The 27,903-nt window shown below is 32.1% G+C and overlaps 5 protein-coding genes and 1 non-coding gene across 7 annotated transcripts; 3 read left to right on the forward strand and 3 right to left on the reverse strand.

The window, feature by feature from the left end:
- Positions 1 to 8,778: 8,778 nt before the first annotated feature.
- On the forward strand, positions 8,779 to 14,704 carry LOC102596157 (histidine kinase 1). 2 transcript variants are annotated; one of them, XM_006340692.2, is made up of 13 exons: positions 8,779 to 9,175; positions 9,369 to 9,611; positions 9,686 to 10,480; positions 10,572 to 10,819; positions 11,197 to 11,356; positions 11,631 to 11,757; positions 11,846 to 11,935; positions 12,105 to 12,287; positions 12,410 to 12,479; positions 12,635 to 12,677; positions 12,914 to 13,054; positions 13,195 to 14,250; positions 14,321 to 14,704. In XM_006340692.2, exons 1-13 carry the CDS (start codon positions 8,909 to 8,911, stop codon positions 14,534 to 14,536), a joined length of 3,639 nt encoding a protein of 1,212 aa, XP_006340754.1. In that variant the 5' UTR covers positions 8,779 to 8,908; the 3' UTR covers positions 14,537 to 14,704. The 2 variants fall into 2 exon arrangements, with proteins under 2 accessions (XP_006340754.1, XP_006340755.1); XM_006340693.2 differs by having other exon boundaries at positions 9,689 to 10,480.
- Positions 14,705 to 14,825: 121 nt separating this feature from the next.
- Positions 14,826 to 15,335, reverse strand: LOC107059125 (probable E3 ubiquitin-protein ligase RHA2B). Its single transcript, XM_015305554.1, has one exon. The coding sequence runs from the start codon at positions 15,333 to 15,335 to the stop codon at positions 14,826 to 14,828; it is 510 nt and encodes a 169-aa protein (XP_015161040.1).
- A 1,473-nt stretch (positions 15,336 to 16,808) lies between these two features.
- Positions 16,809 to 16,882, reverse strand: TRNAI-AAU (transfer RNA isoleucine (anticodon AAU)). The gene has a single exon. It is a non-coding gene; the product is annotated as a tRNA-Ile (tRNA).
- Positions 16,883 to 16,988: 106 nt separating this feature from the next.
- On the forward strand, positions 16,989 to 20,290 carry LOC102596701 (uncharacterized). The gene is made up of 3 exons (XM_006340694.2): positions 16,989 to 17,027; positions 18,850 to 18,963; positions 19,930 to 20,290. Exons 1-3 carry the CDS (start codon positions 17,010 to 17,012, stop codon positions 20,056 to 20,058), a joined length of 261 nt encoding a protein of 86 aa, XP_006340756.1. The 5' UTR covers positions 16,989 to 17,009; the 3' UTR covers positions 20,059 to 20,290.
- Positions 20,291 to 21,841: 1,551 nt separating this feature from the next.
- LOC102597032 (protein POLLENLESS 3-LIKE 2) lies at positions 21,842 to 24,222 on the forward strand. The gene is made up of 4 exons (XM_006340695.2): positions 21,842 to 22,158; positions 22,508 to 22,720; positions 22,843 to 22,998; positions 23,094 to 24,222. Exons 1-4 carry the CDS (start codon positions 21,991 to 21,993, stop codon positions 23,982 to 23,984), a joined length of 1,428 nt encoding a protein of 475 aa, XP_006340757.1. The 5' UTR covers positions 21,842 to 21,990; the 3' UTR covers positions 23,985 to 24,222.
- Positions 24,223 to 24,318: 96 nt separating this feature from the next.
- On the reverse strand, positions 24,319 to 26,378 carry LOC102597359 (L-ascorbate peroxidase 3, peroxisomal-like). Its single transcript, XM_006340696.2, has 8 exons — positions 26,083 to 26,378; positions 25,904 to 25,953; positions 25,730 to 25,795; positions 25,406 to 25,454; positions 25,221 to 25,306; positions 25,080 to 25,132; positions 24,894 to 24,987; positions 24,319 to 24,738 (listed from the first exon to the last, which is right to left on the reverse strand). The coding sequence occupies exons 1-8, from the start codon at positions 26,318 to 26,320 to the stop codon at positions 24,496 to 24,498; spliced, it is 879 nt and encodes a 292-aa protein (XP_006340758.1). The 5' UTR covers positions 26,321 to 26,378; the 3' UTR covers positions 24,319 to 24,495.
- Positions 26,379 to 27,903: the final 1,525 nt, after the last annotated feature.

A 27,903-nucleotide genomic window follows, 5' to 3' on the forward strand; every position in this document is an offset into this window, starting at 1 on the left:
GGCTATCACAATATACGTGGTTAGACTTTAGAGTCTAAATATTATGTCACAAATCACTCTCCTTTAATTTAAAAATGTTTCTCATGATCAATTCGGTAAACATCGTTTTATGTATTATATCATTAGAAACTTCTTACTTGACATGTGGGTACGATAATTAATAATATGAAATTCATGCTTAGTTCCCCCATTTGATGTTGTTTAATGGATTAAATCATGTCCATTAATGTTGTTTGATATTACCTCTATCCAACAATATTTGTCCACTATTGACTTTACACTTTTCTTAAGAAACTATAAATCAAAGGGTAATTTTATTACATCACCCTTTCAATATAATAAATACAATGTCTTGAAAAATGTAACAGGGGAATGACTATAATTAATTATAAGGGTAAATTAGGAATTAAGTGTTAAATAATCCATTGATTTCATAAAGTGGACAAATATTGTTGGACATTTCAAAATAATATATATAGTGGACAACTATTGTTAGACGAAGGGATAAATAGTATAGTGAACAATTATTGTTAGACGAACGGAGTAGTTTTACAAATTGTCATTCGGATCTGACAATGTTATCTTTGGGTCCCCATATGACGAAAACCATTTAATATTGTGTAGGTTGTTGGAAACATGGAACTATTTGATTTTCTACTGAGGAATCTAGTGCGGTTAATCGTGTAAAATGACTCAAAACTTTGATCAGCAAATTCGGTCGTTGTCTCCACTCTCTATCTTGTCAAAAATATTGGTGCAGTGTTTGGTATGATATTAAATATTTTTGGAAATGTTTTAATGTATGTTTTTTTAAGAATAATTAAGGGAATTTATATACCCTTAATTTTGTTATTTAGAGTTGGTATATCCATCGTTATGAAAATAGCTCATATATATCACTATCATTACACAAATGACACTCACATATACATGATATTTAAGTGATCATCCCACATTAGAATGAGAGAGCTAAGTGAAATACTTTATAAAGCATAACACAAACGAACAATACATTTTTTTTAAAGCAAATTTATCACAAGTACAAGTACGAGAGGCTAGATCTTACCTTATTAATCCTAATGAAGTACCTAACTTCTACTACCTAACAAAGCATGAAGAAAATAAGAACTAGAGAGAACTAAGCATTTTGTGATCACCACAAAATTTGTAATACACTCCATAATAATATTACAACATATTATCCATAAACCGAGAGAAATTCTTAAACATTATTTCAAGGTTTTCTTTCTAGAAACACTATCCAATTCACAAAAAGTATTACTCATCAATCTTTAAGAGATATTTTAAACTCTGGTAGATATATTTTCGAATAAATCTTGTGTTTTTTCCAACAAAAATAAATAAATGACTCCCCATTGTACCAAACAGCAGCACTGGTAAGTAATAGACGGTGGAGACAAGCAACTCTTAGTGATGACCATTGGACATGTCCTTAATTTATTAGTATAATATATTTCTCGATCTCTAGCATAATGAGGATATCAACTCACTTACCAATACTAAAATGCATGGAATTTAAAGTTTTCCAACTCTTAGTACCACTACTAGCTAAGCTCTCAAATCCCAATGGACATAAAAAGAAATTATACTCTTTATCAAACTATTAAAGTAACGAATCAAATACTCCAATTCATTTTTAGTGTCAAACAATTGACATTGACGTTCTTACCAAACTTTTCTTTTGTCGTGATAGATTCATTCATGAGTTTCCGAGTTTAACAAATTAAAACTCAATATCTTCTTTCAAATTATATACATGTGCAAATAGTCGGAATTAGGGCGCAAAGGGTTTATTTGAATTTTCTTTACCGAAAAATTAGCTATATATCTTCTTTTATGTATATATAGCAGATATTAATTTTTTTTGAATTCTCAAACATATTTAATTACTTCTTTAGCCCCACTTCACTACGCCTATTATAACCCCATGATTGTTCAATTATTAAAAGTATTGCACACTTTGCTTCTTGATTATCCTTATCTATGTATACCTCCTTAAATATTACATGACTGGAACTGAGATTCAAAGGGAGTTGTTTCATTGCATATGGCAAAATATTTTAATTTAAATGTCATTAATGTACACTACAAATTCTAGTAAAGTGGGTCAATTCACCATGCGCACCTATCAATTCCCCCACTTTGCCCATAATGATCATAACATTGACTACATAATTGGTTCAAAGGGGAATTTATTTATTTTTAAAAAAAGTAAAAGTGCCACTAGATTACTTTTTTTTTCTCTCTGGTAAATTAGAGCTTGTAATTAATTGCTAGTTGATTTTTTTTTTCTATATAGAAGTGAATAATTTATGCAGCCGACGATGATGCAACCTAGCACTATATGCATGTTTATTTTGCTAAAGAGTGGAAAATCAAATGAATTAAGACCACAAATCAGACCACTATTAGTGAGTGATTAATTACTGTTCTTGAGGATGAAGCGCACAAAATCAAAGCCAAAATAGAAAAGAAAGAGCTAAAAGAGTATTTTATTAATTTTAGCCACCTCTTGCAATTATATTTGATGAACTTTGATTCCATTCTTATCAGTTAACCACCCACTAATCGGACCACTATGTTAAGAAAAAATCTTTAAATTAATTTGGACTATTTTCATGCGACCTTTTGACATTTCATGGACGCTAAAGAGAGTACTACCCCTAGTATAGATGTCAACTTCTATAATAAGTTGTAAATAACGTATCCTTCAACGGTTTTATTTTACTTGACTCCTATATAAAAAATAAGTGTTTTATTTTATTTATTATTTTAGCAAAACAAGAGAATTTCATTACTTTTTTTTCCATACTACTAACTACATATATAAATTAGACTTAGTAATAGTCAAATTTAGAGTTTTAAAATATCATTAATAAGATTACTTCAATAAAATACACTTTCTTAAATTGTATATCAGGTCAACAAGGTCAAGTAATATGAAACAAATGGAATAATAGTAAGATTTGTTACTTGGTTTAGAGGTTAACATACTCGGTCTCGGTGTATATATATGTTAACGTGTTGTGTGTTGTTTTTAGACTTTAACTAATCACTTAATCATGATTAGTTAAATTTGTTGATTGATATAAATACTTAATACAAATAAGTATTTACTATCTCCAAACATATTTGAGATACGTGTCGAACCAAATCTAGGCATCATATCATACTTATACTCTGTGAGCTTTACCTTTTTTATTCAATTACTTATTTTTTGTCCATTTTCTTATATCGGCAAAAGGAGTTGCACCCCAGCGGAGATAGGTCACAGGACAACCTAAAAATAAATAAAAACTTTTGACTCATAAACTATGCTTTTAAAAAGGTACTATATATTTAGTACTACCTAACTACTTTTCTTTTTATGTAGTGGAACCTACTATGAAAGCAAAACGATAGCATAAATATTAAATTATATTCTAATATATAAATGTCTCAATTCTTTTTAATGATGAATAAAGCATATAGTGTCAAACTGATTGTTTGGTCACACAGTTGGGATGAATTAGCGTATAGTTTACAATATCTTTGTTCTATAACAGTTAATTCCTTATCTCAATTTATTTGACGTAGTTTAATTAAACATGAAATTTACGTAATATAGAAATACTTTATTAGACCGTCTTTAAAATAAATGAATTTTTAAATAGAAGAATACATTTTTGTTGATTTTTTTGCCAAATAAATAAGACTCAGATAAAAAAAAATGTGTCACATAAATTGGGACGAGGGAGTAAAGACGCAACCTCTTTAGCACTATATATGAGTGCTTTTTTAAATTGAGAGATACCCTTTTTGCCTTTTGCTGGGTGTAATTCCAGAAGAAAATACACGTGCTGTGTCTCCCATATTTTGCAATCTTGCAAATCTATGGCTTGTCTGCTTATTCGAATATTTGGGTTCTTCAAAATTTTGATTTATATGGTGACCTTATGACCTCTCTCTTTCAATTCTCTAATATGGAATCGGCCTTTAAATAATGCAAACTTTAGTATCATCAAAGTACAGTGTCCTTGGCCCTTGGGGGGGAAATAGTGTAAAAGGGTCGTCTTTCTCCTGATTTAGGACAAATATGGTCTTAAATTGGTGGATGGGTAGGATTGAACACCATTTATTATATCCTAAGACTACTTTAAGAATATTGTTTCTTTATGATGTGTCCGGAATCAGAATTTTTGTTAAGAGAGTTCAATATATAAAGAAGCAAATATACGAAGGAGAATGTCAAAGAGATTCAACATTTACTATATATCATCATCATATCATATCATCATCATATATTACTATAAGCATGAACAAAAAAAGTTGAAAGTTGAATTACGGTTTTACCCCTTCTATTAATTAAATTGTTATAAAATATTTAAATATTTGATTGTATAAGTTTAATTAAAATGTTAAATGACTTTTAGACTTCCTAAGATTAATTCCTAATTAAATATCTAATTTATTAATATTTATCATCTATAATCTATATGTATATAATAATTATAATTTTTTTTTTAAAAAAGTCTAATTAAAATGTTAATGACTTTTAGACTTCCTAAGATTAGTTCCTAATTAAATATCTAATTTATTAATATTTATCATCTATAATCTATATGTATATAATAATTATAATTTTTTTTTTAAAAAAGTCTAATTAAAATGTTAATGACTTTTAGACTTCCTAAGATTAGTTCCTAATTAAATATCTAATTTATTAATATTTATCATCTATAATCTATATGTATATAATAATTATAATTTTTTTTTTAAAAAAGTCTAATTAAAATGTTAATGACTTTTAGACTTCCTAAGATTAGTTCCTAATTAAATATCTAATTTATTAATATTTATCATCTATAATCTATATGTATATAATAATTATAATTTTTTTTTTAAAAAAGTCTAATTAAAATGTTAATGACTTTTAGACTTCCTAAGATTAGTTCCTAATTAAATATCTAATTTATTAATATTTATCATCTATAATCTATATATATATAATAATTATAATTGCAATCTTTTGATCTTCTAACATTATTCTACCAACAAAAATGAACTTTTAACACTATCGAGAAATTTAATTTAGATAGTTGTTATCTTTTCCTTTTTGCTTTACAAACTTATTTTTTGACTTATAAATAGAGTTTATTTTATTAACTTCTTATATTATTATCTCGGTGCATTCACTTGGAGGTCATGAAATTGGAGTGTCACAATTAGTAGTAAGACAAAGTAAGAAGCCTCAATTAGACATATTTTATAAAAAGAACTCAAATCATATTTTTTAATACTATTTTTTTTAAAGAAATAATATACTCATTATATGGGTTACACGCGCAAAGCGCATTTGCAGAAACTAGTATTATATTATAAGTGGAAAGCCTTCAAGTCGAAAGTTGAATTACGAAAATGTCCTTATAATGTCATAATATTGATGTATACGTTAATTATTAATAAATATTATCATATTCTATTATACACTATTTTTATATATTTATGGACAAAAATATAAATACATAATAATAATAATAATAATATTCTAAAATGGAAAACCCCATAATATTACTTCAAATTTTCGGAAGTTAAAACACAACTTATGACATGAATTAATATAAATACAATGAATATTTGTATTATTAAATGATAGAAGAAAATCAAAAGTTTTGCAATATTTAAAACAATCTCTTCAGATACTCCCACCGCACAAAACTATACAAAAATTCAATGAATTATATTCATAAATTATCTTAAATACTAAGTAATAGCTACAATAAACCTTGTTGCAAAACTTTTGATTTCCTTCCATCATAATTCGCATAAATTAATGATGAATTTTCTACTTGATAAATTAAATCTATCTTATATAAATGAACATTTAGCATATAACTGATTCTCACTATTTGGATGAGACAATATAATATATCGTAGGTGTAAACTTATAGGTATGTAACAAATATCCAGTCTTTCATGTTTAAATATGAGTCATTTAGTTATTATTTCTAAAAAAAATTATTGTGCTTTTTATGTTGTGCTTCTCACATGCATAAAGAATAAGATAATTTTGTTTGGAATGCTAAGAATATTATCGTCATATATAGTTTCTCAAGCTTTTGGTATCTCAGTAATACTCAATAGTGTAACAATATTTATCGTCTTCTTATTTAGCTATCTCTAGGAGGTAAGCATAGAAAAGTTGGTTCAATTAATTTCTTAAATTGTATTTGTGTTATATATAATTTCTCTTGATTTTTTTCTACTAATCGTTACTTTTTAAAGTACATTTGTGTAGGAATCTTGCAGATATCACTATGTACATATTTCAAAATGATTATGAATGTCGAAGCTTTATGACTTTGTTTTCTTTGATAATATCTCTAATTTGTTGATAATGAATCTTTCCTCTATCATTTGCCTTTTGACTTCTCTACGTTGGATACCTTTAAAAGGGGGATTAATTCAATAATATTTAATTTACGATATGCAAATAAGTCATAAAGAAACGAGAAGAATCATCTATTGATTTTGGATCTCTAAAAAAGAGGGATTAATTCAATAATATTTAATTTACGATACGCAAATAAGTCATAAAGAAACGAGAAGAATCATCTATTGATTTGGGATCTCAAATACATAATTATAAATCTTATTAGACTAGAGCATTCTGTCTTCACAAATTTTAACTTCGACTTCTATCCAATCCAAGATCAAAGGCATGCGACAACTATCGTCTCCTTTATAATTGTTCAATAATTTAGTGATATGACATTATTTTATTTTATTCCAACTACATAATAATCAAGTCTTCACAATTTATGGATAATAATAAGGTTGTCAAAAAACTGACTTATAATTTAATTGGTCTTACGAAGGATTAGTATGGAGTACACGTGCAACGCACGTATCCAGAACTAGTATATATATAAATGACTTTAATTTCAAATATATACAGTATAATTTTTTTCCTAAAGCAATTCGGATGATGTATCGAGATATTTTTTTAAAGAGTATATAGTGTTTACTTGTATTTATAGTACTAGTATAGCCTAATTTTACTTACGGTATTATTGACCCGAGTTATCAAGTTGAGTCTAGCCTAACAAAGCGTTTTTATAGTACAAGTGAGCCCAACAAGCCGAGTCAACTCGTTAGACTTTTCTTCTACCTATATAACTATGGTTCTAGTAAAAAAAAAGTAAAATCCGTAATAAGTTTTAAATTAGCTATTACTCCCTCCGTCCCAATTTAATAATACACTCGAGCTAACCGAGGTGAGACAAATTTTGACACAACTTAGGGGAAGCATAATCTAACAATTGAGCAATTGTAAATGGGGATGTTGCAAGAGTACTGTAATAAAACATAAAAACAAGAAAGAGGGAGTACAGTTCAACACAGCAAGGCAGTGTAGACCATATATGGATCCATAAGAAATAATGTATGTACTTGTCCCCTTTACTTTTGGTAAACGTATGACCTCTAAAATCAATTATTAAGGTCTTATAAGACAACTACAATTTTGCATAGCCAATGCCAGTACAAGATTTCGATGGTGACTACTCACTTGTCACTGGTCTCAATCTATCGGTAACTTTTTATAAAAAAAATTAAAATGCCCCCAAATAACCAAAGTATATCAATTTTGAGGGATTTATGTGACTTTTCCCTCTCTTTTTTTTTTTTTTTTTTTTTTTTACAATTGCTACAAAACCTTGTTTCTTTTCAAGTCACATTTGTACAATTAAATCAGAAGTTACGTATGATAAAAAGTACTACTGACAAAAGAAAAAGGGGAAAAAATTTGAAGTGGTGGGTTCAATGATTACGGATTTATAGTTAACTTGGAGGTTTATGATATCAAACATATTGATTTAAAAAACATTTGACTTTTTTTCATTTCTGAGCCTGTTTTAACTTTATACGAGTCCTTTTTCTTTTTTGTATTCCTGGGATAAAAGTTTTACCAGTTACTCTATATACTCTTTCTGCCCTAATGTAGATTGCACTTTATCCATTTGGAATATTTCAAAATATTTGGTCACATATTGTTGTACTAATAAAGTTATTCTAGACGACTCACATATTATTAAAATAGAAAAAGGGCATTGACCCTTCTAGTTACAAAAGGAGTAGTAAATATTCCTCTATTTGAATTCTAAGAATGAAATCGTTAGGGCGAATTTTATTCCCAAAATTGAACTTCTCAAGCCAAATTTAAATTACTCAGGCAGCACAATATGAATAATAAAAAAAGGATAAAATCTTTTATACTAAAGAGTAAAGTCAAACTGATAATTGCATGACACGTACTTTTTACACGTAATTATCACTTAATCATGATTAAATGATTTGTATTTTCACATAATTTTTAAATTATTATAGTTAAATTATTTAATTAAATGTAAACAAAGTATGAGTAAGTATTTAGTATAACATGGTGTGGTGGGTGGGTGATAAAATAAAAGATGATTGAACAATGTAGCCTATAACTAGTCATGCGATAAGAAAATAGTGATGAGATAAAAATTTTGTATCTTGTTTGGTTGTCATGTTTGGGATACGTTATCTCATTTGTACCGTAGTGATGAAATAAGTTATCACATATACATTGATAGAGATAAATTATCTCAGGATAACGTGTTCCCAATCAAACGACATGAGAAAAATAAAAAATGTTATGTGGATGAGGAACAAAGTAAATACTTAAATATCACACACAATTCCCACTATTCAGTGTCACACTGACATTAGTCCATTCCACCAGTATTTTTATATAATAACACTGACTAGTCCTTATTTAAGTCTCTGTCATTTACACTACTTGTCTGTCTATCAGCTTCCAAATTCCTCCTCCAACTCTAATGATTTATTCTTTTTCTATACAGTTGAACAGAGAATATTAATGGCACATAATAAAGCAACTTATGGAACTACTACTACTCTGAGCATTGAATCTCCATCACCTCCAATTACACCAAAAGGATCATTGCCTGAAAAGTTTCTCAGTAAGATGCTTGGATTTGCTGATTTTTCTAAAAGAAACCAATCTCCATCGCGTAGTGGTAGTGGTACCCCAAGAAATTATCAAGTCGATGAAGAACTTCCATTTGATAGTAGTATTTGTCACTCATCGTATCGTGGTGTTTTCGTTGTTCGTCTTGCTATCATGGTAAGCAACAATACACATAATTTTTTGCTGTTTTAGTTTTGCTTTCCAATTTTTGTTGATTTTGAAAATTGAATCTCGATTTGTTCATCTTTGAGACTGTAAAAGTGTTGCTGGATGTTATTATATTAAGTTAAATGATGTGGAGATTGATTCAGATTGTTGATTTGGGATTTTTCTGTGTGGTTATATGCAGGTTATGCTAGCTATTTTGATTGGAATGCTCACTTTATTAACATGGCATTTTACTAGAGTTTACACAACAAAATCACTGAACACACTCGCATTTGGTCTTCGTCATGAGCTTCTGCAGAGACCAATATTAAGGATGTGGAACATTTTGAATTCTACTGTTGAGATAACTACAGCTCAGGTTAAGCTATCAGAGTATGTAATCAGAAAGTATAGCAAACCTGTTGATCAAGCTCAACAAGTTGAGGTTGTTTCTTTTTTCTCTTGCTCAACTTATTTGGTACTGTTACCTTTTATTAATTTAAAATGTTTGCCCCTCAGCAGCTGTACGAATCCATGAAGGATGTAACCTGGGCTCTGTTTGCTAGTCGGAAAGCTCTGAATTCGTTAACCATCAACTATAAAAATGGTTTTGTTCAGGCTTTCCATAGAGATCACAGGAGTAACAATACATTCTACATATACTCTGATCTTGCCAATTATTCTATAAGTAATACATATGATGTAAATTTGTTATCGTCTCGTCAAGGATGGAATGACCAAACTATACACAACAACATCTCAGCAATTTGGTACCGAGAACCTTTAGATCCTTCAACTGGAGAAAGGAATGGAAAGAGAAGCATAATTCCACCAGATGAGTTGATCAACATTGCTGGTATATCACAAGTACCAGATGGTGCAGCTTCATGGCATGTGGCTGTGAGCAAGTATACAGATTCACCGTTGCTTTCAGCAGCACTGCCAGTTTGGGATCCATCGAATAAAACCATAGTTGCTGTTGTGGGAGTTACTACAGCACTTTATAGTGTAGGTCAATTGATGAAAGAAATTGTTGAGTTCCATAGTGGTCACATTTATTTAACCTCTCAAGAAGGATGGTTGCTCGCTACTTCAACGAATAGCCCTCTCTTGATGAATACTACAAAAGGGCCAAAGCTAATGATGGCTATTGATTCTGAAGACCCTGTTATACGATCTGGGGCTGAGTGCTTACAGAAGGAATATGGAAAGAGGCTTCCCCCAAGTCAAGAAGTGCACATAGAGAATGCTAAACTTGGGAACCAGCTCTATTATATTGACTCATTTTACCTGCAGTTAAAGAGACTTCCAATGGTAAATTGTTAGCTTAGCAAACTTCAGTATCATGATTGGATAAGCACGTTCTGGTAATTTGTTGGTGCTTAATGATCTGCAAACTTTGCAGGTAGGAGTTATCATCATTCCAAGGAAATATATAATGGGAAAGGTAGATGAGAGGGCTATCAAGACTCTTGTAATATTGATCTCAGCATCAATATGCATCCTAATCATTGGATGTGTCTGCATCTTCGTACTAACAGATGGAGTGTCAAAGGAAATGAAACTTAGAGCAGAACTGATAAGCCAGTTAGATGCAAGAAGGAAAGCAGAGGCATCGAGCAATTACAAAAGCCAATTTCTAGCGAACATGAGGTGAATATTCATCAGCCCTTTGTTATTAGCTTAATATATTTGTACCTGCATTGGGGGTGTTAGTGCATAAAAAATGAGTTAAATTCCAGCAGTTCTTCAAAAAGATATTCACATTGTTTTATGAAACACACAGCTCATATTAGTAAGTAAAGGCCATTTTCTGAAAATAAATTATCTGAAATAAAGCTATCAGATGTTTATATTTCCTTTCTATTGGACTGTTTTCTACTTTGAACTCTGATATAGACAATAATAAGTAGTTTACTTCCGCTCTTCTACTCTACATCTTGCCTCATCGAAAGATTCATTCTCAGTTTAAATTTTTAGTTTCTCAAATGTACATTTCTACAGTTACTTCATGCTTTGTTTTTTCACAGTCATGAATTACGAACACCTATGGCTGCAGTTATTGGCTTGCTGGACATTCTTATAAGTGATGGTTTTCTTACAAATGAACAGTATGCAACTATTACTCAGATTCGTAAATGCTCAACTGCCTTGCTTCGGCTTCTAAACAACATTTTGGATCTCAGCAAGGTAAGATGCAAAAGCAAACTAAGGATTGAAAACATTTGTGAACGTTGATAAAGTAGAGCACAGTAACAACTCTTTTGATGATACTATTTGAAAGAGTTTACTCTTTGATTGACTAAAGTCACCCTACTGTTCCTCGGAGAAATTATAGCATAGATGAAATGGTAATAGACTATTTAGGGTAATGTTGCAGCTAGCTTAAGCTCATTACTCAAAAGAGTGGTTTTAATTAGACCTGAGAAGAATCATATATTCAATTATGCTACTTTTTTATCAGGTAGAATCTGGAAAACTGGTGTTGGAAGAAACAGAATTTGACTTGGCTCGAGAACTTGAAGGACTTGTTGATATGTTCTCTGTCCAGTGCATTAATCACAATGTTGAGACCGTTCTAGATCTCTCTGGTACATCCATTGTTCTGCTTACGAGTTGATTTTGAGACTCTTCACATTGTTTTCTGAATATAATGTTTTCTCATGTTTCTATCTGCAGATGATATGCCAAAATTAGTTAAAGGAGACTCTGCCAGAGTTGTTCAAATTTTCGCAAATCTAATTAGCAATTCCCTCAAGTTCACAACCTGTAAGTGCAACTTTTTAATAAATATATTTTCAAGTCTTTCTATTTGTCCTCGTAATTATTAATTGGTAAAGCCCTTGCAAGAATCAAACAGAGTGATTCTACTGACCCTATAAAACGAAGAGATTAGGGTCATGATTTTGGTGATTTTAATTTGAGAAATACCTTACAGCGGGCTACATCATTCTTCGTGGATGGTGTGGGAGTGCTCGTGGAGGTAACTTTCCACTGAATCAGAAAGACTCTTGGTCTGCTCCTAAAGTGAAGTTGAAGCGACAAGAAAGCCAGGGCAAAAGATTCTCCAAGAAAGATAACAAAATGATCCTGTGGTTTGAAGTTGAGGACTCTGGTTGTGGTAAGAATCACAAATCCAAAATAGCCATAAAGTTTACCAGTTAACTTATTTTCCCACTTTCTGCTACTGCATATTAACTCTCTTTCTCTCTATCTCTGGATTTTCCCTTTTTGTTGCTCTAGGAATTGATCCAAGTAAATGGGAATCTGTATTTGAAAGTTTTGAGCAAGCCGATCCTTCGACCACTCGCTTGTAAGAAGTTCACTTCATTGTCATCTATGGATAAACTTTTTTAGTTAAATAACAGAATACATGCATGAATGCATGAATTTACTTCCTGCATAATTTAAAAGCTAGTTAGTATCTGGAAAGAAAAAACTCAATCGTTTGATTATGTTCATACTCAGGCATGGTGGGACTGGCCTTGGACTATGCATTGTACGTACCCTGGTGAGTTGAATTTTTTTTCTTAGAACAAATTTCAAGCTTTAACTTATGATTTTCTAAGACTTGATGTGGTCCTAACCCCCTTACAAAGTAAAGGATGGCATGAACAACAACTCTCTAAGCAAAGTTCCACTGTTCATCATTTCTGAAAAATTTCCCCTTGGAATAGGCTTTAAGCATAAAAGTGGAGATATGTTGACTGCTTTGGCAGTTTCTAACGATGATAGGATGATATACAGGTTAACAAAATGGGTGGAGAGATTAAAGTTGTAAAGAAAAATGGACCAGGGACAGTGATGCAACTATGCCTTCAACTAAACTGTCCTGCTGAAGTCGCTGGGCAGCACTGCCAGTTTAGTTTTGAGGAACATAAAATGAGGGTAAGTAAAACTTCATGGGCTAAATGTATTCATTCAACTCACAGACTCACTTGAATGCTAGAGTACTACAGGTGTTATTATCATTCTCTGTGGATTCAGTAGTCTCTAATCTTGTATAATGTGGTATTTACATCCATCAGGTGTTGCTTGCACTCAATGGAAAAATGGGTAGAGTGATAATGTCCCAATGGTTAAAGAGAAATGGGGTGCACACTTGGGGAGCATCTGACTGGAATGAGCTCACTCAAATTCTTCAGGGTATTACTATATCCAAAGGCCATTTGCAAGACACACCTTGTGAATGCTTAGATCCTGAAGATTTGAGCATTCAAGATCCTAATGCCTCATCACCTTTTGTCATAGTTGTTGACATTGGCATCCTTGACTTGAGCACAAGTATATGGAAGGAGCAGCTAAATTTTCTTGATAAATACCATGGCAGAGCAAAGTTTGCATGGATTCTTTACCATGATACATCGAGTACCATCAAGATGGAACTCCGAAGAAGGAGACACCTACTTATGGTCAATAGACCACTATATAAGGGGAAAATGATTCAGATTTTAGAAGCTATTATAAAAGAAAAAACTCTTGAGCTGCAGTCTTTTGGTAATGCACCAGTTGAAGGAGATTCACATGAATGCCTTGAAATTGATCCTAACCACTCGGATATCGCCTGCTCGGATGATTCTGACAAGTCAGATAATGGAAATAACAAATGTGCAAGTGCATTCCTTTCTGAAAAAAAGAGGGACGAAAATTTTGTCAAAGCCTCTCTTTCACATTATGGGACCTTAAACAACTACTTCATTGACTTCAATAGCGTAGATGTTGAAGAAAATGCTCCTGACAGGACTCATCTGGGACAAACTAGGGATGGAGAACATAATTTAACAAGCACCGCCACCAAAGAGGTCACAAATGCCTGCTCAAATAAGGTAGCAGGGCAGAAATCTCTAGCAGGTTTATGTATACTGCTTGCTGAGGATACCCCAGTTCTGCAAAGAGTCGCTACAATAATGCTGGAAAAATTGGGAGCTAAAGTGGTTGTTGTAGGAGATGGACTACAGGCAGTGGAAGCACTGAAACCCGTGCTTAATTCAGATGAATGTAGAAATGAATCTCTTCAGGAAGATGATAATACAATTACTTCCCAAGCTGAAGGCTCTTATGACTTGATCCTCATGGATTGTCAAGTAAGTCGAGCATGAATTTACGGTTATAAGAAATTGTTGTGTGTTTGCTAATATAATTGCTTCTTAACAGATGCCGAAGATGGATGGTTATGAAGCAACAAAGGCAATTAGAAGATCAGAAATGGGAACAGGAACACACATTCCCATTGTTGCACTGACAGCTCATGCAATGTCATCAGATGAAGCAAAATGCTTACAGGTTGGTATGGATGCTTATTTAACCAAGCCCATAGACAGCAAGTTGATGGTTTCCACCATTCTTTCCTTGACTAAAAGAAAAGCCTAACCATCATACCTCTCTGTCAAAAAACGGAAGAAACAAACAAACAAACAAAATGGAAGAGCTCACAAAACTCATGAGCTTAAAGCAGAGTTTTGATTAGCAATAGTTTTGCAATCTGTACAGGAAACTAACTTTGTATCTATTCTACAGCTTATGAAAAAGTTTCAATAAGTTTTGCAGATTTTTTATTAGAATAAGTATGGCAATCTGTACAGGAAATGTCTGTATCACTTGGAACACTAATTTTGCATCTGTTATAGTTTATGCAAAAGTTTGTAATAAACATCGAAAACTAACTAGAATTAGTAATGGATGGATTTAGAGAACTAGATCGGAAAGAGGTCAACTTAGGGGGTAGCAACATAGATCTGCACAAGGGGCAGGTAACGTGTCCATCGTTCACCCAAGTATCAAGGCATCCCCTGTGGAAGACATGGCTGCAGGTGATGAGCTCTCTGACCTCCTCATCTAGCTCCATGGATTCAAGGCAGATCGAGCATCCCTTCACTGATTGGCCGCATTTCCGGCGGCGGCAGAGGAGGTAATCGCTGTAGAGGAGTATGGGGACTTTGAGCTTGACGGCGGCGGTGGCGACCTCGATTGGAACGGTGACAAGGGAAGGGCAAGTGCCGTCTAATAGAAGGATGTAACTATTGGGGTTGTAGCTTGAATCCGCGTCGTCTTCTTCAGGGGGAGGTTTGCAGAGACCCAGCCGAGTAAGGAAAACAATCACCATTAATTTCAGATATCTCCATAAGAATGCCAATTTTGGTAATTCAATCACATGGAATAGGAACCCCATCACTCACAAAAAGAGTAAAGTCTTTCTTAGTGGAAAAACACAAGTAACATCTCTTTCCTAAATATATATAATGACTACTACTAGGTTTCTCATATTAATAATGTTTTTTTTAAAAATACATATATATATATATATATATATATATTTAATTTTGGAAAAAAAAAAAAAAAGTTTGCCACTTCTTAGAATAATAATAATATAAGTTTTGAAGAATTAACATAGTAAATAGGTGTTCATTCAATTGATTAAATTAAAAATGGCTAGTAAATATATAATACTGTATATATGATCTATGTATATTCGCTATAAAAAGTGAAAAGTAAATTTATCGGACTATCTATATGAATATCCCAATTTTTTTATATAACTAAAATAATTTTTATTGAATTATTATATCAAAGTAAATGAAAACCTTCTCTTTTATAGGTGACGGACACTTCAAATTCTTTGTGTAGAATGAATTAATGAATTCAAATATGGAGATCATCTACCCTAACAAAGGAACACCAACTCATGCTTTTAACATTATAGTAGAAGTCATCTGTGAAGAAAATTACAAAGTATAAAAAATGACAAAATAATTTTTAAAATATCGAAAACAAAGTGCCATAAAGACATTATATGTGATATCCAACTATTGTATCAACAATAATAAACAAATTAAAATAAATGTTAGAGATGTAAAGTTGTAAATTCTTGTAGTTTTCATTTTTATGATGGAATATTTTAAAATATCATTTTATACTTCCTCCAAGTACATAAATAATATCACATCACATCTTTTGCTGTAAATTATATGTTAAATTTTATGTATTGCCTTTTTATCTATAAAAATTATAATCACAATACATTATAAGAATAAATCAATTAATAAAAATTCATAGCCTTTCAAAATTCTAGAATTAATGAAAATTCTAAATTTTCGATTACTATTATGGCATATGCAAAAGTTAGCTAATTTCTAAACGTTCTTTAACGTGTAAATTACAAATTCAATCTCGTCTTGAACCTTCTAGACAACAGGAGGTGGGTATAGAGGTGGGAAGATGAATGATCCAAATTCCTTTGGCAAAAGAAAATTACTCTATATATAAGTTTTTTTTAATTTTTATGTACATATATAGATTTGAATCTCCTAACGAAATAAGATGTTGACTCAATCATTAAGAAAAAAAATTAAATTCACCTTAGATTTCAAGTTCAAATTCTAAACACTATATTTTTATTTTTAAAATCCCTAAGGTGTTAAACGGAAAAAAAATATATGTAAATCTCCTAACGAAATAAGATGTTTACTCAATCATTAAGAAAAAAATTTAAATTCACCTTAGATTTCAAGTTCAAATTCTAAACACTATATTTTTATTTTTAAAATCCCTAAGGTGTTAAACGGAAAAAATATATATGCACTATGCAGGAAAACAGAGAGTGGATTAATAACATGACAACCATGCGAAATTATAATTGTAAAAATGGCCCATGCAGGTCTCGAACCTGCGACCTTCGCGTTATTAGCACGACGCTCTAACCAACTGAGCTAATGGGCCTTTGATGACTATATATATCTTTTTTCTATCTTCTCCAAAAAGAAACGAGAAGCGTTAATGAAGTAGTATTAATATTGTTTCTATATCAAAACTGAGGTAATTTGAGGGGAGAAACCCATTTTCAGCCATGAAGGACGATTACGAGGTATCAAGCTTTCTGCTTTCTTCCATTATCCTGAGTCTGATATCCTTTTGCTTTGTAGTCCTAAGTTTTAAATTTTTTTTTTGAGTTTTTAGTTGCGATTTTAGGTCTTTTGCTTTTGATTTTAATAGACTTTCGAAATTGTTTGTGATTTTTTGAAGCTTAATCGGAGCTTCTTATTGGGTTTTTCTTTCAAGTCTTTAGTAAGTAATTTAGTCCTTGTATCGGATGCAGTTGAACAATTGTAACAATTTCTTGTTTTGGTGGAAGAAATGATGATATACAAGATTACGATTAAGTCGGTATCTTTGATCAATTTGAACCAGTATTACCAAACATAAAGTAGTTATAAGAATGGAAGAAAGAATCTTGAACCTTGGATCTTGAAATCCTGTGCCCTTTGTGTTGGTAGTATTTGAGTCTAGAATGAATATCAAAATTGGGTAGAAATCAAATTTATCAAAATTCGATGATCATTCCAAATGCTGAAATTCTGAATAATATTTTGTGATATCTCAATTGGTTTAAGTTTGTAATCAATCAATTCTTTGAGTAATTAAGGAGCTTCTTCTTGCATCTCTCTTTTTTTTTCTTTTTTTTTAAGAAAGTAGTGTTATTTTGTCTTTGTTTAATTAAGGTGGTGTCACGGCTAGCTTTGGCACACTTCTACTCTTCCACTGGGTACCCTACTACCTCCTACCAACACAGGTACCGGGTAATTCTGCATATCAAGGCTTAGACGACAAATGTGAAGAAATCACCTAGGATTAAGCAAGTAGTGAGTATTGATTTCTAGACTCTAATTTTGCGTTCTGTGGCAAAAAATCACCTCCTTAAAGGCAATTGCTATCAGTGAAGGCTTAAGAAGTGGCAAATCTACCCTTAATGTTTCTTTAAAGCAGGAACAAAAAGAAAAGGACGTTTATTCCTCAAATTGTAACTTTGACTAAGTTTGGTGAACTGCTAGCTAAAGAAACAAAGAAAGGAACCGGATCAAAGTGAAAAATGATAATCAAGAATGAACCTCTTTTTGGCCATGAAATAATTTTGTATAGGAAATTTTGATTGTTAATAATGTTGAAGTGGAAATCCCCACTAAATGAGAGTTTTCTTCATATCTCTGAGGATTGATGGAAGTGTTTGACTGTAAAATATAGAGATATAGGCATATATATTTCTTCTCAGAAAGTCTCTTATTTTTACTTGGTTTTTGGTGTACCGTGAAGTTCTTACCAGTTCAGAAGATTGTGTGATGTTCTTAGAGAACCATATTATTGTGTGTTTCTCTATTTTTCTGTATTCAGCTTGTTTACAGGAGTTTTTCACATTAATTAAATTATTTACCTTATAAAAAAAATCTATTTAAGATTGGTTTGATTGTTATCGTTTTTTTAAGCATTTGTTGTCATTTGTCTTTTTATACATGTATTTGGAATGCCACTGGTGTGTAAATCAATGAGTTAACCCATCTAAGATGGAAAATAATATAAGATATTATTGCCGACCTTTTTGAACTGTTAATGTTCTCCTTATTTAGTTGAATATCTATCCATATAATATAGCTTGTTTGGATATGGTTACTAAGTACAGCAAGGATGGGGATTATGTTCATACCTGCTGGTTTTTCTGATGTGTAAAGTTTTCTTGGTAAATAAAATTTTAGTTACCCAAAAAAAAAAAAACTGTTCTCCTTATTTTTGGAGTGACTACAGAATGCTTAAAAGTTAAAAGTTTGATTACCATTTACCATGCAATGTGCAAGACACTTTTGCAGTTTTTATTTCTATATTGTGTTATTAACTTTAACTCTCATGTACAATTCCAGATCGAAGAAAAGAAGCAAGCTGCTGCAGATGTCTTGTTTCAATATTCAAATTTTGTTATGGCCTGTATTGGTAATCAAGTTCGGCCTTGTGACTTGAGACTGCATTTGATGAAGGTAAGATGCATTAATGACTTTTTCTTGCTGTATCAGTGTCACATGGGAACAATCTCATGAGTATAGTTGTGTGATAAGCGCTCAAGTTTGAGGACCCCCGCCATGTTATCTTATTCTTCGCTTTCTTACTTGTATTCTTCTGTAAGTTGCCATCTTTTGCTTAATGTAAACCGTTGCATGAAACCTAACAATGAAAGGACGCTGCATGAAACCCTGTGCTTCAAAACCTTAAAAAATAAAGGTAATTGTTCTTTCCAACAAATTTTTCATTTATTATGTGATCCAAATTTGGTAAGAATTGTTATAGGTCCATTAAATGGTGCATCCTAATACGCTCCTTTATCTAGGGTTTGTAGTTCATGATTCATCTTCATCCTCTATGTTGATGCTTGATGTCACAGTAAAATTTTAAACTGTCCTTTCCCAAATATAAAACCGGGGGCTGACTAACTGGAAACAGGCAAACAGCTATTGGTACTGAGGCCATCTCTGAGAGTGAAGCACTGTATTGTGTCTGTAACGATTGAATTGAAGCATTTACCTTTTTCTTCTTATAACCCTTGAGATAACTTCAGAGGAAATGATTCTTACGGTTTTATATGCTGTGGTGCTTCACCTGAGCACACATACCTGCATTTAAGATTAAAATAGTGAAGTCACTGCATTATGAAGAGGAAATATTACATTCTGCACCTGATATTTCTGTCTGAAGGAGTCATAGCAATAATCTATATCCAAGCCTGTATTTCCAGTGGCGACTGGTTTTGATTTGGCCAAAGTTGTTGATTTGCTCAAATTTTGAAACATTAATGGTATAATAATTGCTTGCTATTGAATGTTGAGTGGAATATCAGTCATTTCAATTCTTATTGAGTGCAAACTATTCAACATGACATTCTCTATCCTAATCATGGAAGTGTGTAAATTTAACCTAAAGAACTGTTGATCCTTTTAATTTTCTTTCAGGAAGTTTCAGGATTGCCAACTTCTTTGAAGCGAGAACCCCATCCAACAACTTCTCCTGATGTAATGGGAGAATCCTCAAGCTCAGGTATCTCAAGACTGGACAAAGCAGACAGTTTCCGAGGTCCTTAGATTTGTGAAGTGCATTGTTCTCTATGTTTTCTAGTTCGCTGTCTGGAAAAATATACTATCAATTGTTGTACTGTTTGAGGCATGTAGGATCTTGTTCATTTTGTCAGTGTCTTCGGTTATGCCATCTCTGTCGCATTTATGTTTTTTAAGGCAAAATTATTTCTTTCATCATATGAGCACACACATTTTAGTTCTTCTTGATCACTATACTCGAACATTCAATTGCAAGTCAGCAGGAACAATATCCTTTCATCTTTTCAAACAAAAATGGAGAACTGTCATTGCTTTTTTCCCTTTTGCTCGTTAACCTTATCTGCACAGTTTTCACTTGTCATTGCTGTCAATTGCAGTGAATTACATAATGAAATGGGTCTTGGGCTTTAGCTCTTTTAGATGGGAGCGCACAGTGTTCTAAAAGGAGTAAGTTTAGAGTGGACTGTGGAGTATATCTACAGATAAGGGCAGGGTCAGGATTTGAAGTTGATGACTTTTGAATTTTAATATTTTTAAATTAATAAATTGTAAATATTTTTAAGATATGTAAAATTTGAACCAAGACTACCAGGTTCAATCGGCACCCACCTTCCGCCCTCGATAGACGGGAGCATAAACTCCAAGGAACAAGGCGTAAGCCTAAAATATCTTATTTTTTTCGTTTACAATTTTTAAAGAAATTAAAATCTTATAAATAGATAAGAGATAATATTTATAATGATATTTCAAGTCAATAATTCTTAGTGCCCGATCTAATTTTATTAAGGACATTTTTCTTATCCCTCCGATTTTTAAATATATATGTGTGATACAGCTTGTCTCTGTACAAAGTTTAATTAAAAATGTTTATTTTTTTATTTTTATGATATTAAATATATTATAATATTTGTGCGACCATGAATGGTCTTGTTAATGATACAATTGAATGTTTAAAATTAATTTATTTCAAATATAAAAATTTATCTTTTAAAAAACTAGTGTCATGTAAATTCTAATAGGAGGAATACACCAAGCGTGTTTATGCTAATAGTAGGGGCAGATCAAGACTATTATAATGGCACTAAGAGGCCTTCATTTGCCTTGAGCTAATTTCAATACTACATGCCTTAAATATTTTTCTTCAAAAATAAAATAAAAACCGTACTAGTATTTTTATTTGAAGTCTATTTTTCTACAATTTTGAGATAAGAAACTACAACTAATTATTTTATAATTAATTTCTGCTAATAATTCTTTTAAGTTAATAATATAGCTAATACATTTCTCTTGAGACATTGTTATTTTTAGGTTAAAAATTACCAATTCTAATATAAGCATTATTTGGAAAAGAATTGACTCTTTTTATTGTAATAGTCTCTAAGATTTGATTTCTCTTTTTTAGTTTTAAATATATGTCATAATTCATATTTTTTTTAATTAACATATTTAAATTCTTGTCGTAAATAATATAAAAGTAATTTATACCTACAAAATGAAAAATCAAAAACAAATTTTAGATGGAAAAAATTTACTTTTTACTCATGAATTAATTTTTATATATATTATTTATATAAAAAAAACATATAACCTTGTTGGTAAAAAAATGAGGCCACCAAAAGTTTAGGCGACTAAAAACCCTTTAGTAAAGGTTTAGGGGACTAAAACCCTTTATTTTACTAAAATAAAAACCAAATCCAGGGGTAAATTAGAAATATACTGAATTTGGTAAATAAATAATGAGAAAGACAACGGCTAGTAAGCGAACGGTAACCTCAACGGTCATAAATTTGAAAATGTTTCCCTAAATTGAACCCAACTTTGAATCTTTGTCAGTCCGTCTCTCTTCCTTCTTCCCTATTTTTGTTCTATTCTCCTAAGCACCTCTCAACTCTCCCTCCACTACTGTTCAGATTCCACATATTCTTGTCAATTTGCTGTTCACATTTCGCATATACGAAGATGTTGCAAGATATGTGGAATGCACCACCAGGTTTCAGACCCACCAAGTCGGCTCCATCTTCTCCGGCCAAACCCCTTGGAGTATCCAGAACTCGTTCTGAATCCTTTCACGTTGCCCACAAAGTCCCCATTGGCGACAGCCCTTATGTTAGAGCCAAAAATGTTCAAGTAAGTTTCTTGCCCTACATAATTTAATTTAACTTTTCAAAATCATTTGGGTGTAAGATAGTGGAAACAATCTCTTTGCCTCTGAATGTAGAGTTACAGTTGTCTAAGTACACTCTACCCTCTTCAGATACCACTTTGTAGGATTATACTAGGTATGTTGTTGTATTTGGGGGTAAGATATGGGTTTATTCTAACCTAATTGCTTGGAACTCGAGCCCAATTCAAATCCTAGATCCACTTCTGTTTAGATGCATATCTTCTTATCTTTGAAAGGATAACTCCAATCATTTTATTGTTGGTTGGTTTTACTATGAAAGTAACGTGATTTATTTTTCATTTATATTTTCAGTTGGTCGAAAAGGATCCGGAAAGGGCAATTCCATTGTTTTGGGCAGCGATTAACTCAGGAGATAGAGTTGATAGTGCTCTCAAAGATATGGCAATTGTAATGAAGCAACAAAATAGGGCTGAAGAAGCCATTGAAGCTGTTAAATCTTTGAGAACTAGGTGTTCAGATCAAGCACAGGAAGCTCTTGACAACATCCTGTTAGACCTATATAAGGTCTGCTACATTTTCAAAAAATAATTTATATCTCTGGTATCTGAGAAGCGTATTACTATTTGAATAAATGCAATTCTTCTTTATCCGATCTTAAAAATCTGCAAAATTTGTGATATTTGTAGAGATGTGGAAGATTGGATGACCAAATAGTCCTGTTGAGGCACAAATTGTTTTTGATACAACAAGGTTTGGCCTTCAATGGAAAGCGTACGAAAACTGCGAGATCCCAGGGGAAGAAGTTTCAGGTTTCTGTGGAGCAAGAAGCAACTAGATTACTGGTAAATATACAATTGTGAGACTTGTACTTCATAGTTTTCGATCTCGCCTATTAAAATGAATATTGTTTGATAACAATTATTTGTCAATCTTTCAGGGGAATTTAGGGTGGGCGCTGATGCAGCAAAATAACTACATTGAAGCAGAGGATGCTTATCGTAGGGCACTAGTGATTGCACCAGACAACAACAAAATGTGCAATTTGGGTATCTGCTTGATGAAACAAGGGAGAGTTGGTGAGGCAAAAGAGACACTTAGGAGAGTTAAACCAGCGGTGATAGACGGCCCCAGAGGTGTAGATTCCCATCTCAAGGCCTATGAAAGAGCACAGCAGATGCTCCGGGACCTCGAGTCTGAAATGATGAATAAAGGTGGTGATAGAATTGAACAAAGGAAGCTGTTTGATGCCTTCTTGGGCTCTTCTGCTATCTGGCAGCCTCAGCCTTGCAAGGAACATAATACTAGCACTACGAGTAAACCTACCAAGCTAAGCCAGCCTCAAGATGAATTTGCTAATGAGAACATGAATTCTAGTAACATCATCAGAAACCAGACAGCTCCTTCTCTGCAAAAGAGTATGAACCCAAATATTTCATATGGGAACCTACTCAATATTGACGCTCCACCATTTTATTCGACCAAGACTACGAATGAACCAGCAAATGTCCCGATTCCAGAGAGTCTTAAGAGAACAAGATCTGGAAACGCAACTCAACTAATGAGAAAAGAGTCTCTTGGGACAATCACTGAACCAGAAAATAAGATGAGAAAGCAGTCAATTTCACCAGAGAAAACAGAAGACAGATGGGCAGGGTTGCTGCCAGATAGCAAGGATTTTGAAGATGCTATAATTGCAGCCGCTCTGGGATCAAATCAGGAAACATTCAAGCTGGAAGGAAGAAAAGATACTGGAATCCTTCCAAGGAAAGTTGAGAAAAGATTGAGGGTTTTTCAAGACATTACCTTGTCGATGAGTCCACGAGCCTGACTAACTTTATTTATTTATTTTAGCTATATGATTAGTAGTCTAATTTCCTTTTTAAATTACGGTAACATCATTGATTTTTAACTATCATCGGAGATAAACTTGTTCTCCTTTACTCCATACTTCCTCAAGAAGGTTGTTATGTGGTAACACCCTAATGTCTTTTAGGCGGCGTCTAATTATTGATATTGTTGGTGCCTTGGCAATTATTCCTCAATAAAAAGTTATTTCTTCTTTCTCATGTGATGGATTGTAATTTTCACTCTTTCAGTACTAGATTTTATCTTGCACTCTCCAAGAAATGCAAAATGTGAAGCAATTTGTGAACAATTCTTGCTCAATAAGAAACAATTGAAACCTTTTTATAGAATGTTGAATGTTTACATTATAAGTACAACTGAGGTTATTGATAGGAGATATATTATTGATGAATCATGGTGTCCAACTGTCTGTTCATGCTGATTCAGTTTCCGATTTACTATATTTTTTGTTTCTATTGAGTTCACCACCAATGTTACTGGAACTGATGTGGCGAATGCTTCGCTGTCCTCCTGTTGATTACATAGAAGAAACTCAGTATTACAACAGCGGCTGCAACAGCAACTCCAACTCCAACAGCCTTTTGTGCCCCCAGCACCTTCTTCACTTGTGACGCGCTTTTTTCTAATGTTGATTTAATAAATGCTGAATATGGTAAGCCAAGATCAGCGAGCTTCTTGTGTGCCTCTTCGTAGTCCTCAAAGAAATCCTCTTTATGCTGAATATGAAAAACCATTTTGAGTATATTTAGCTAGAAAGTTAAAGATAATGCAGTTGTTTTGGGGCCACTGTAGATATGTTCATAATATTAAAGAGTTTTATGATGTGCTGCAGCAATTGAACTTTGAGAATAGACATGAGCTATCATAATACCGTTGCATAACATCGCACACAGTTGTGGAATTCCGGATCATCAAGCAGAGCTTTTTCCGCGGGACTTAAATCCTTCTTCTTGTCGACGAGGTCCCTAAGATATCATTTGGAAAAGTAAACATGACATTTTTTTCCTTGTAATGAATGGTGAAATATAGAAGAAGTCTGGGTGTATAGTAATCATACACAAAGTATGAGTTGTCTAATTTCAAATTCGCACCCTGAGCTCCAGCTGTTGCCTACAGCAGCAAACCGAAAAGAGGAACCATAAGACAAAACAGTGCGAGAAATATGAGTATATTAATGCAGATCCATATATGCACATACCAGTTTGAGACCTCCATATAATGCTACTATATGCTTGGGATCAGAGATTTCCACTTTTCGGAAGACATCTCTTAGTTCTGCTGGAACTAAAAAACCAGCATCGAAACACAGTAAACAACAAGACGTATGGAGGAATATAGCACTTCAAAATGATATATAGATCAGCTAATTTACATGTGACTTACTTTGTTTGACATCAGGAAGGCAGCTTTCATCTGGTGAAATTAATGATTCCTGGTAGAAAGGTAGTAAAATTTAGTGATGAATTTAAAATAAATAAAAGTAGGAGTACAAGTTAGTATTGTCCCAATGTATGTGGCTCAATTTTCATTTTAGTCCGGTCCAAAAACGATGTTATCTTTCTATAATTAGAAATATTAACTTTAATTTTCTCTTCTTATCCTTGATTTACAATCCTAGACCACAAATTTTAAAAGTTTCTTTATTTCTTAAACTATATGACATAAATTGCGATAGGATTATAAATTTTTCATCTTTCCTTTGCGTACCGTTCTACCAGGGACAAACTCGATGTCTAGACCACCAAGTTCTTTAACAGCAACAATCCCAGCAAGCTGCATTACCAAATATTCAATTACTAGCTTGCATGCATCTGGTATTAATTAATTAGCAAATTACAAAATGGACAAAAATTATTGATACAACAAGTATATATATCTCACCTGATAGAGGTCAGGATACGTTATTATGGGATGATTGGCCTTGATTTTTGCTGCAATATAAAGGCATTAATTAGAAGGTGCATAGTACTCCCTCTGTTCCAATTTATTTCTCTTATTTTCTTTTTTAGTCTGTTTCAAAAAGATAATTAACAATCTATTTGTATGAAATATAAACTTACCAATTGTTTTGAGAGAATTATTATTGGGAGATTGAGTTTTCTTTTTTGTGGCATCATCAGTAGAAGTAGTATTTCCTGCATTATCATCATGATGAGAATTGGCAATTGTGAATTGGGATGCGTACGCTAAACGAAGAAAATCAGGAGCACTGAACTCCTTCGATTTTACAAGATTTTCAAGTTCTATTCGTGCTTTGTTTATCTCTTCCCGATATTTCTCATCTACTCGTGGTGCCATCAATAGTACACTGAAACTATATATTATACCAAATGGTGGTCGCCCTTTTTGGCTTAACTTTGATTTGATGAATGAAGATATGAAACGGCAATTATATATAGAGCTAGCAATGGGGAGGGGAATTTTATGAGGGTGTTGTAAAGAAGCAATGAATATGGAACAATAAAAGAAACGAATTGGTTATTTTGCTTCCTTCGTATGACAATGATTATGACTCGTGAATAACATGGAGGGGAAAAAGGAAGTTGCCGTAGGCATTTTATTGGAGCAAAAAGAAAAGAATCATTTGTAATTTTGTAAGACGGAAGAAATAGGCAAATACTTCCTCCCTTCCTTTTTACTTATTCAAACTTTGATTTTTTTCTTATCATTCTTGACAAATCAAGAAAATACAATATTTTTTACCTATTATATCCTCAATTTATTTAGAGAGTTAATGTTTTTGAATAAAAAAAAAGAGAAGAAAGATAGAAATTCTTTAATGAGTTAATTGATTTTGTAATTCTATCAATTAATAGGGATAAAATGATAAACTCACTATGTCAAATATTATGTTCTTAATAGGTGTGTCAAGTAAAAAATGGACAAATAAATAGGAACAAGGGAGTAATAATTACTTTTCGTACCATTAATTAATATTTCAAAATTATTCAACATTTGAGCTCTTTGTAATGCGAAAATAAAATTTGAAGCAAATTATTATCGGGAAGTGCTAAATAGCCAGAAAATTAAAAAAAACTGCAATATATTTTTATTTTAAAATAAACTAATCTTTTTTCCATTTTTTAGTTAAAAGGTATTAAAGTTAAAAGGGTAAAATAACATAGATAAAATATCATTCTGGCCAAAAAGATTTTTCCATTATTATCTAAGAATTTTAGTAAATTATTTGGAACTTTTATGTGTGGAACTCCGTGTCATTATATATATTGGAGTACCAAAAAAATTCTAAAATTTGAAATGTGCAATGTACGGAATTTGAGTTGTTTCATTATCATTTCATATGTTCCCTGATCCCTTGAATTCCACTTTCGCTATTTAACTCAAGAAATTTTTTTATTTGAAAGAAATTAAAACTAGAGTTTATAAATGTACCATAAATTGATACTTTAACATTATTGTGAATGTAAAATAAACTGTGAACCCAAATATTGGACTGTTAGTTTGGTGTCAAGTTAGCTAAGAATCACCAAAATTTGTAACTTTAAATTCTAAATTTAACTTTACATTTTAAATTATAGATTCTCTTATAACTTATATAAATATTAGTAATATATAATTTAATATTGCAAGTCGATTGTGCTAGTTTGCATGTAATTTTATACTCTAGAAAAAAACATTGTAGGAGTATTAATACTCCTACAATGAACAGAGAACTACCAAATGACGAACAAGCAAACGACTAAAATAGTCGATTGCATTGATTGGACTAAAACGACCCCCATTTTGCCATTTCAAAATTGATACAAGCATTTGGATTTAATTAAAGGCTATATATTTACAGATATCTCAATAGAGTTTTGACTTAAGAGTGGCGACTTTTGGCGTATATGAGATTAAAATTACAAAGTATCTCTAAGTTC

The sequence above is a fragment of the Solanum tuberosum genome, unplaced genomic scaffold, assembly GCF_000226075.1.
Source record: "Solanum tuberosum cultivar DM 1-3 516 R44 unplaced genomic scaffold, SolTub_3.0 scf00020, whole genome shotgun sequence".
Taxonomy (NCBI): domain Eukaryota; kingdom Viridiplantae; phylum Streptophyta; class Magnoliopsida; order Solanales; family Solanaceae; genus Solanum; species Solanum tuberosum.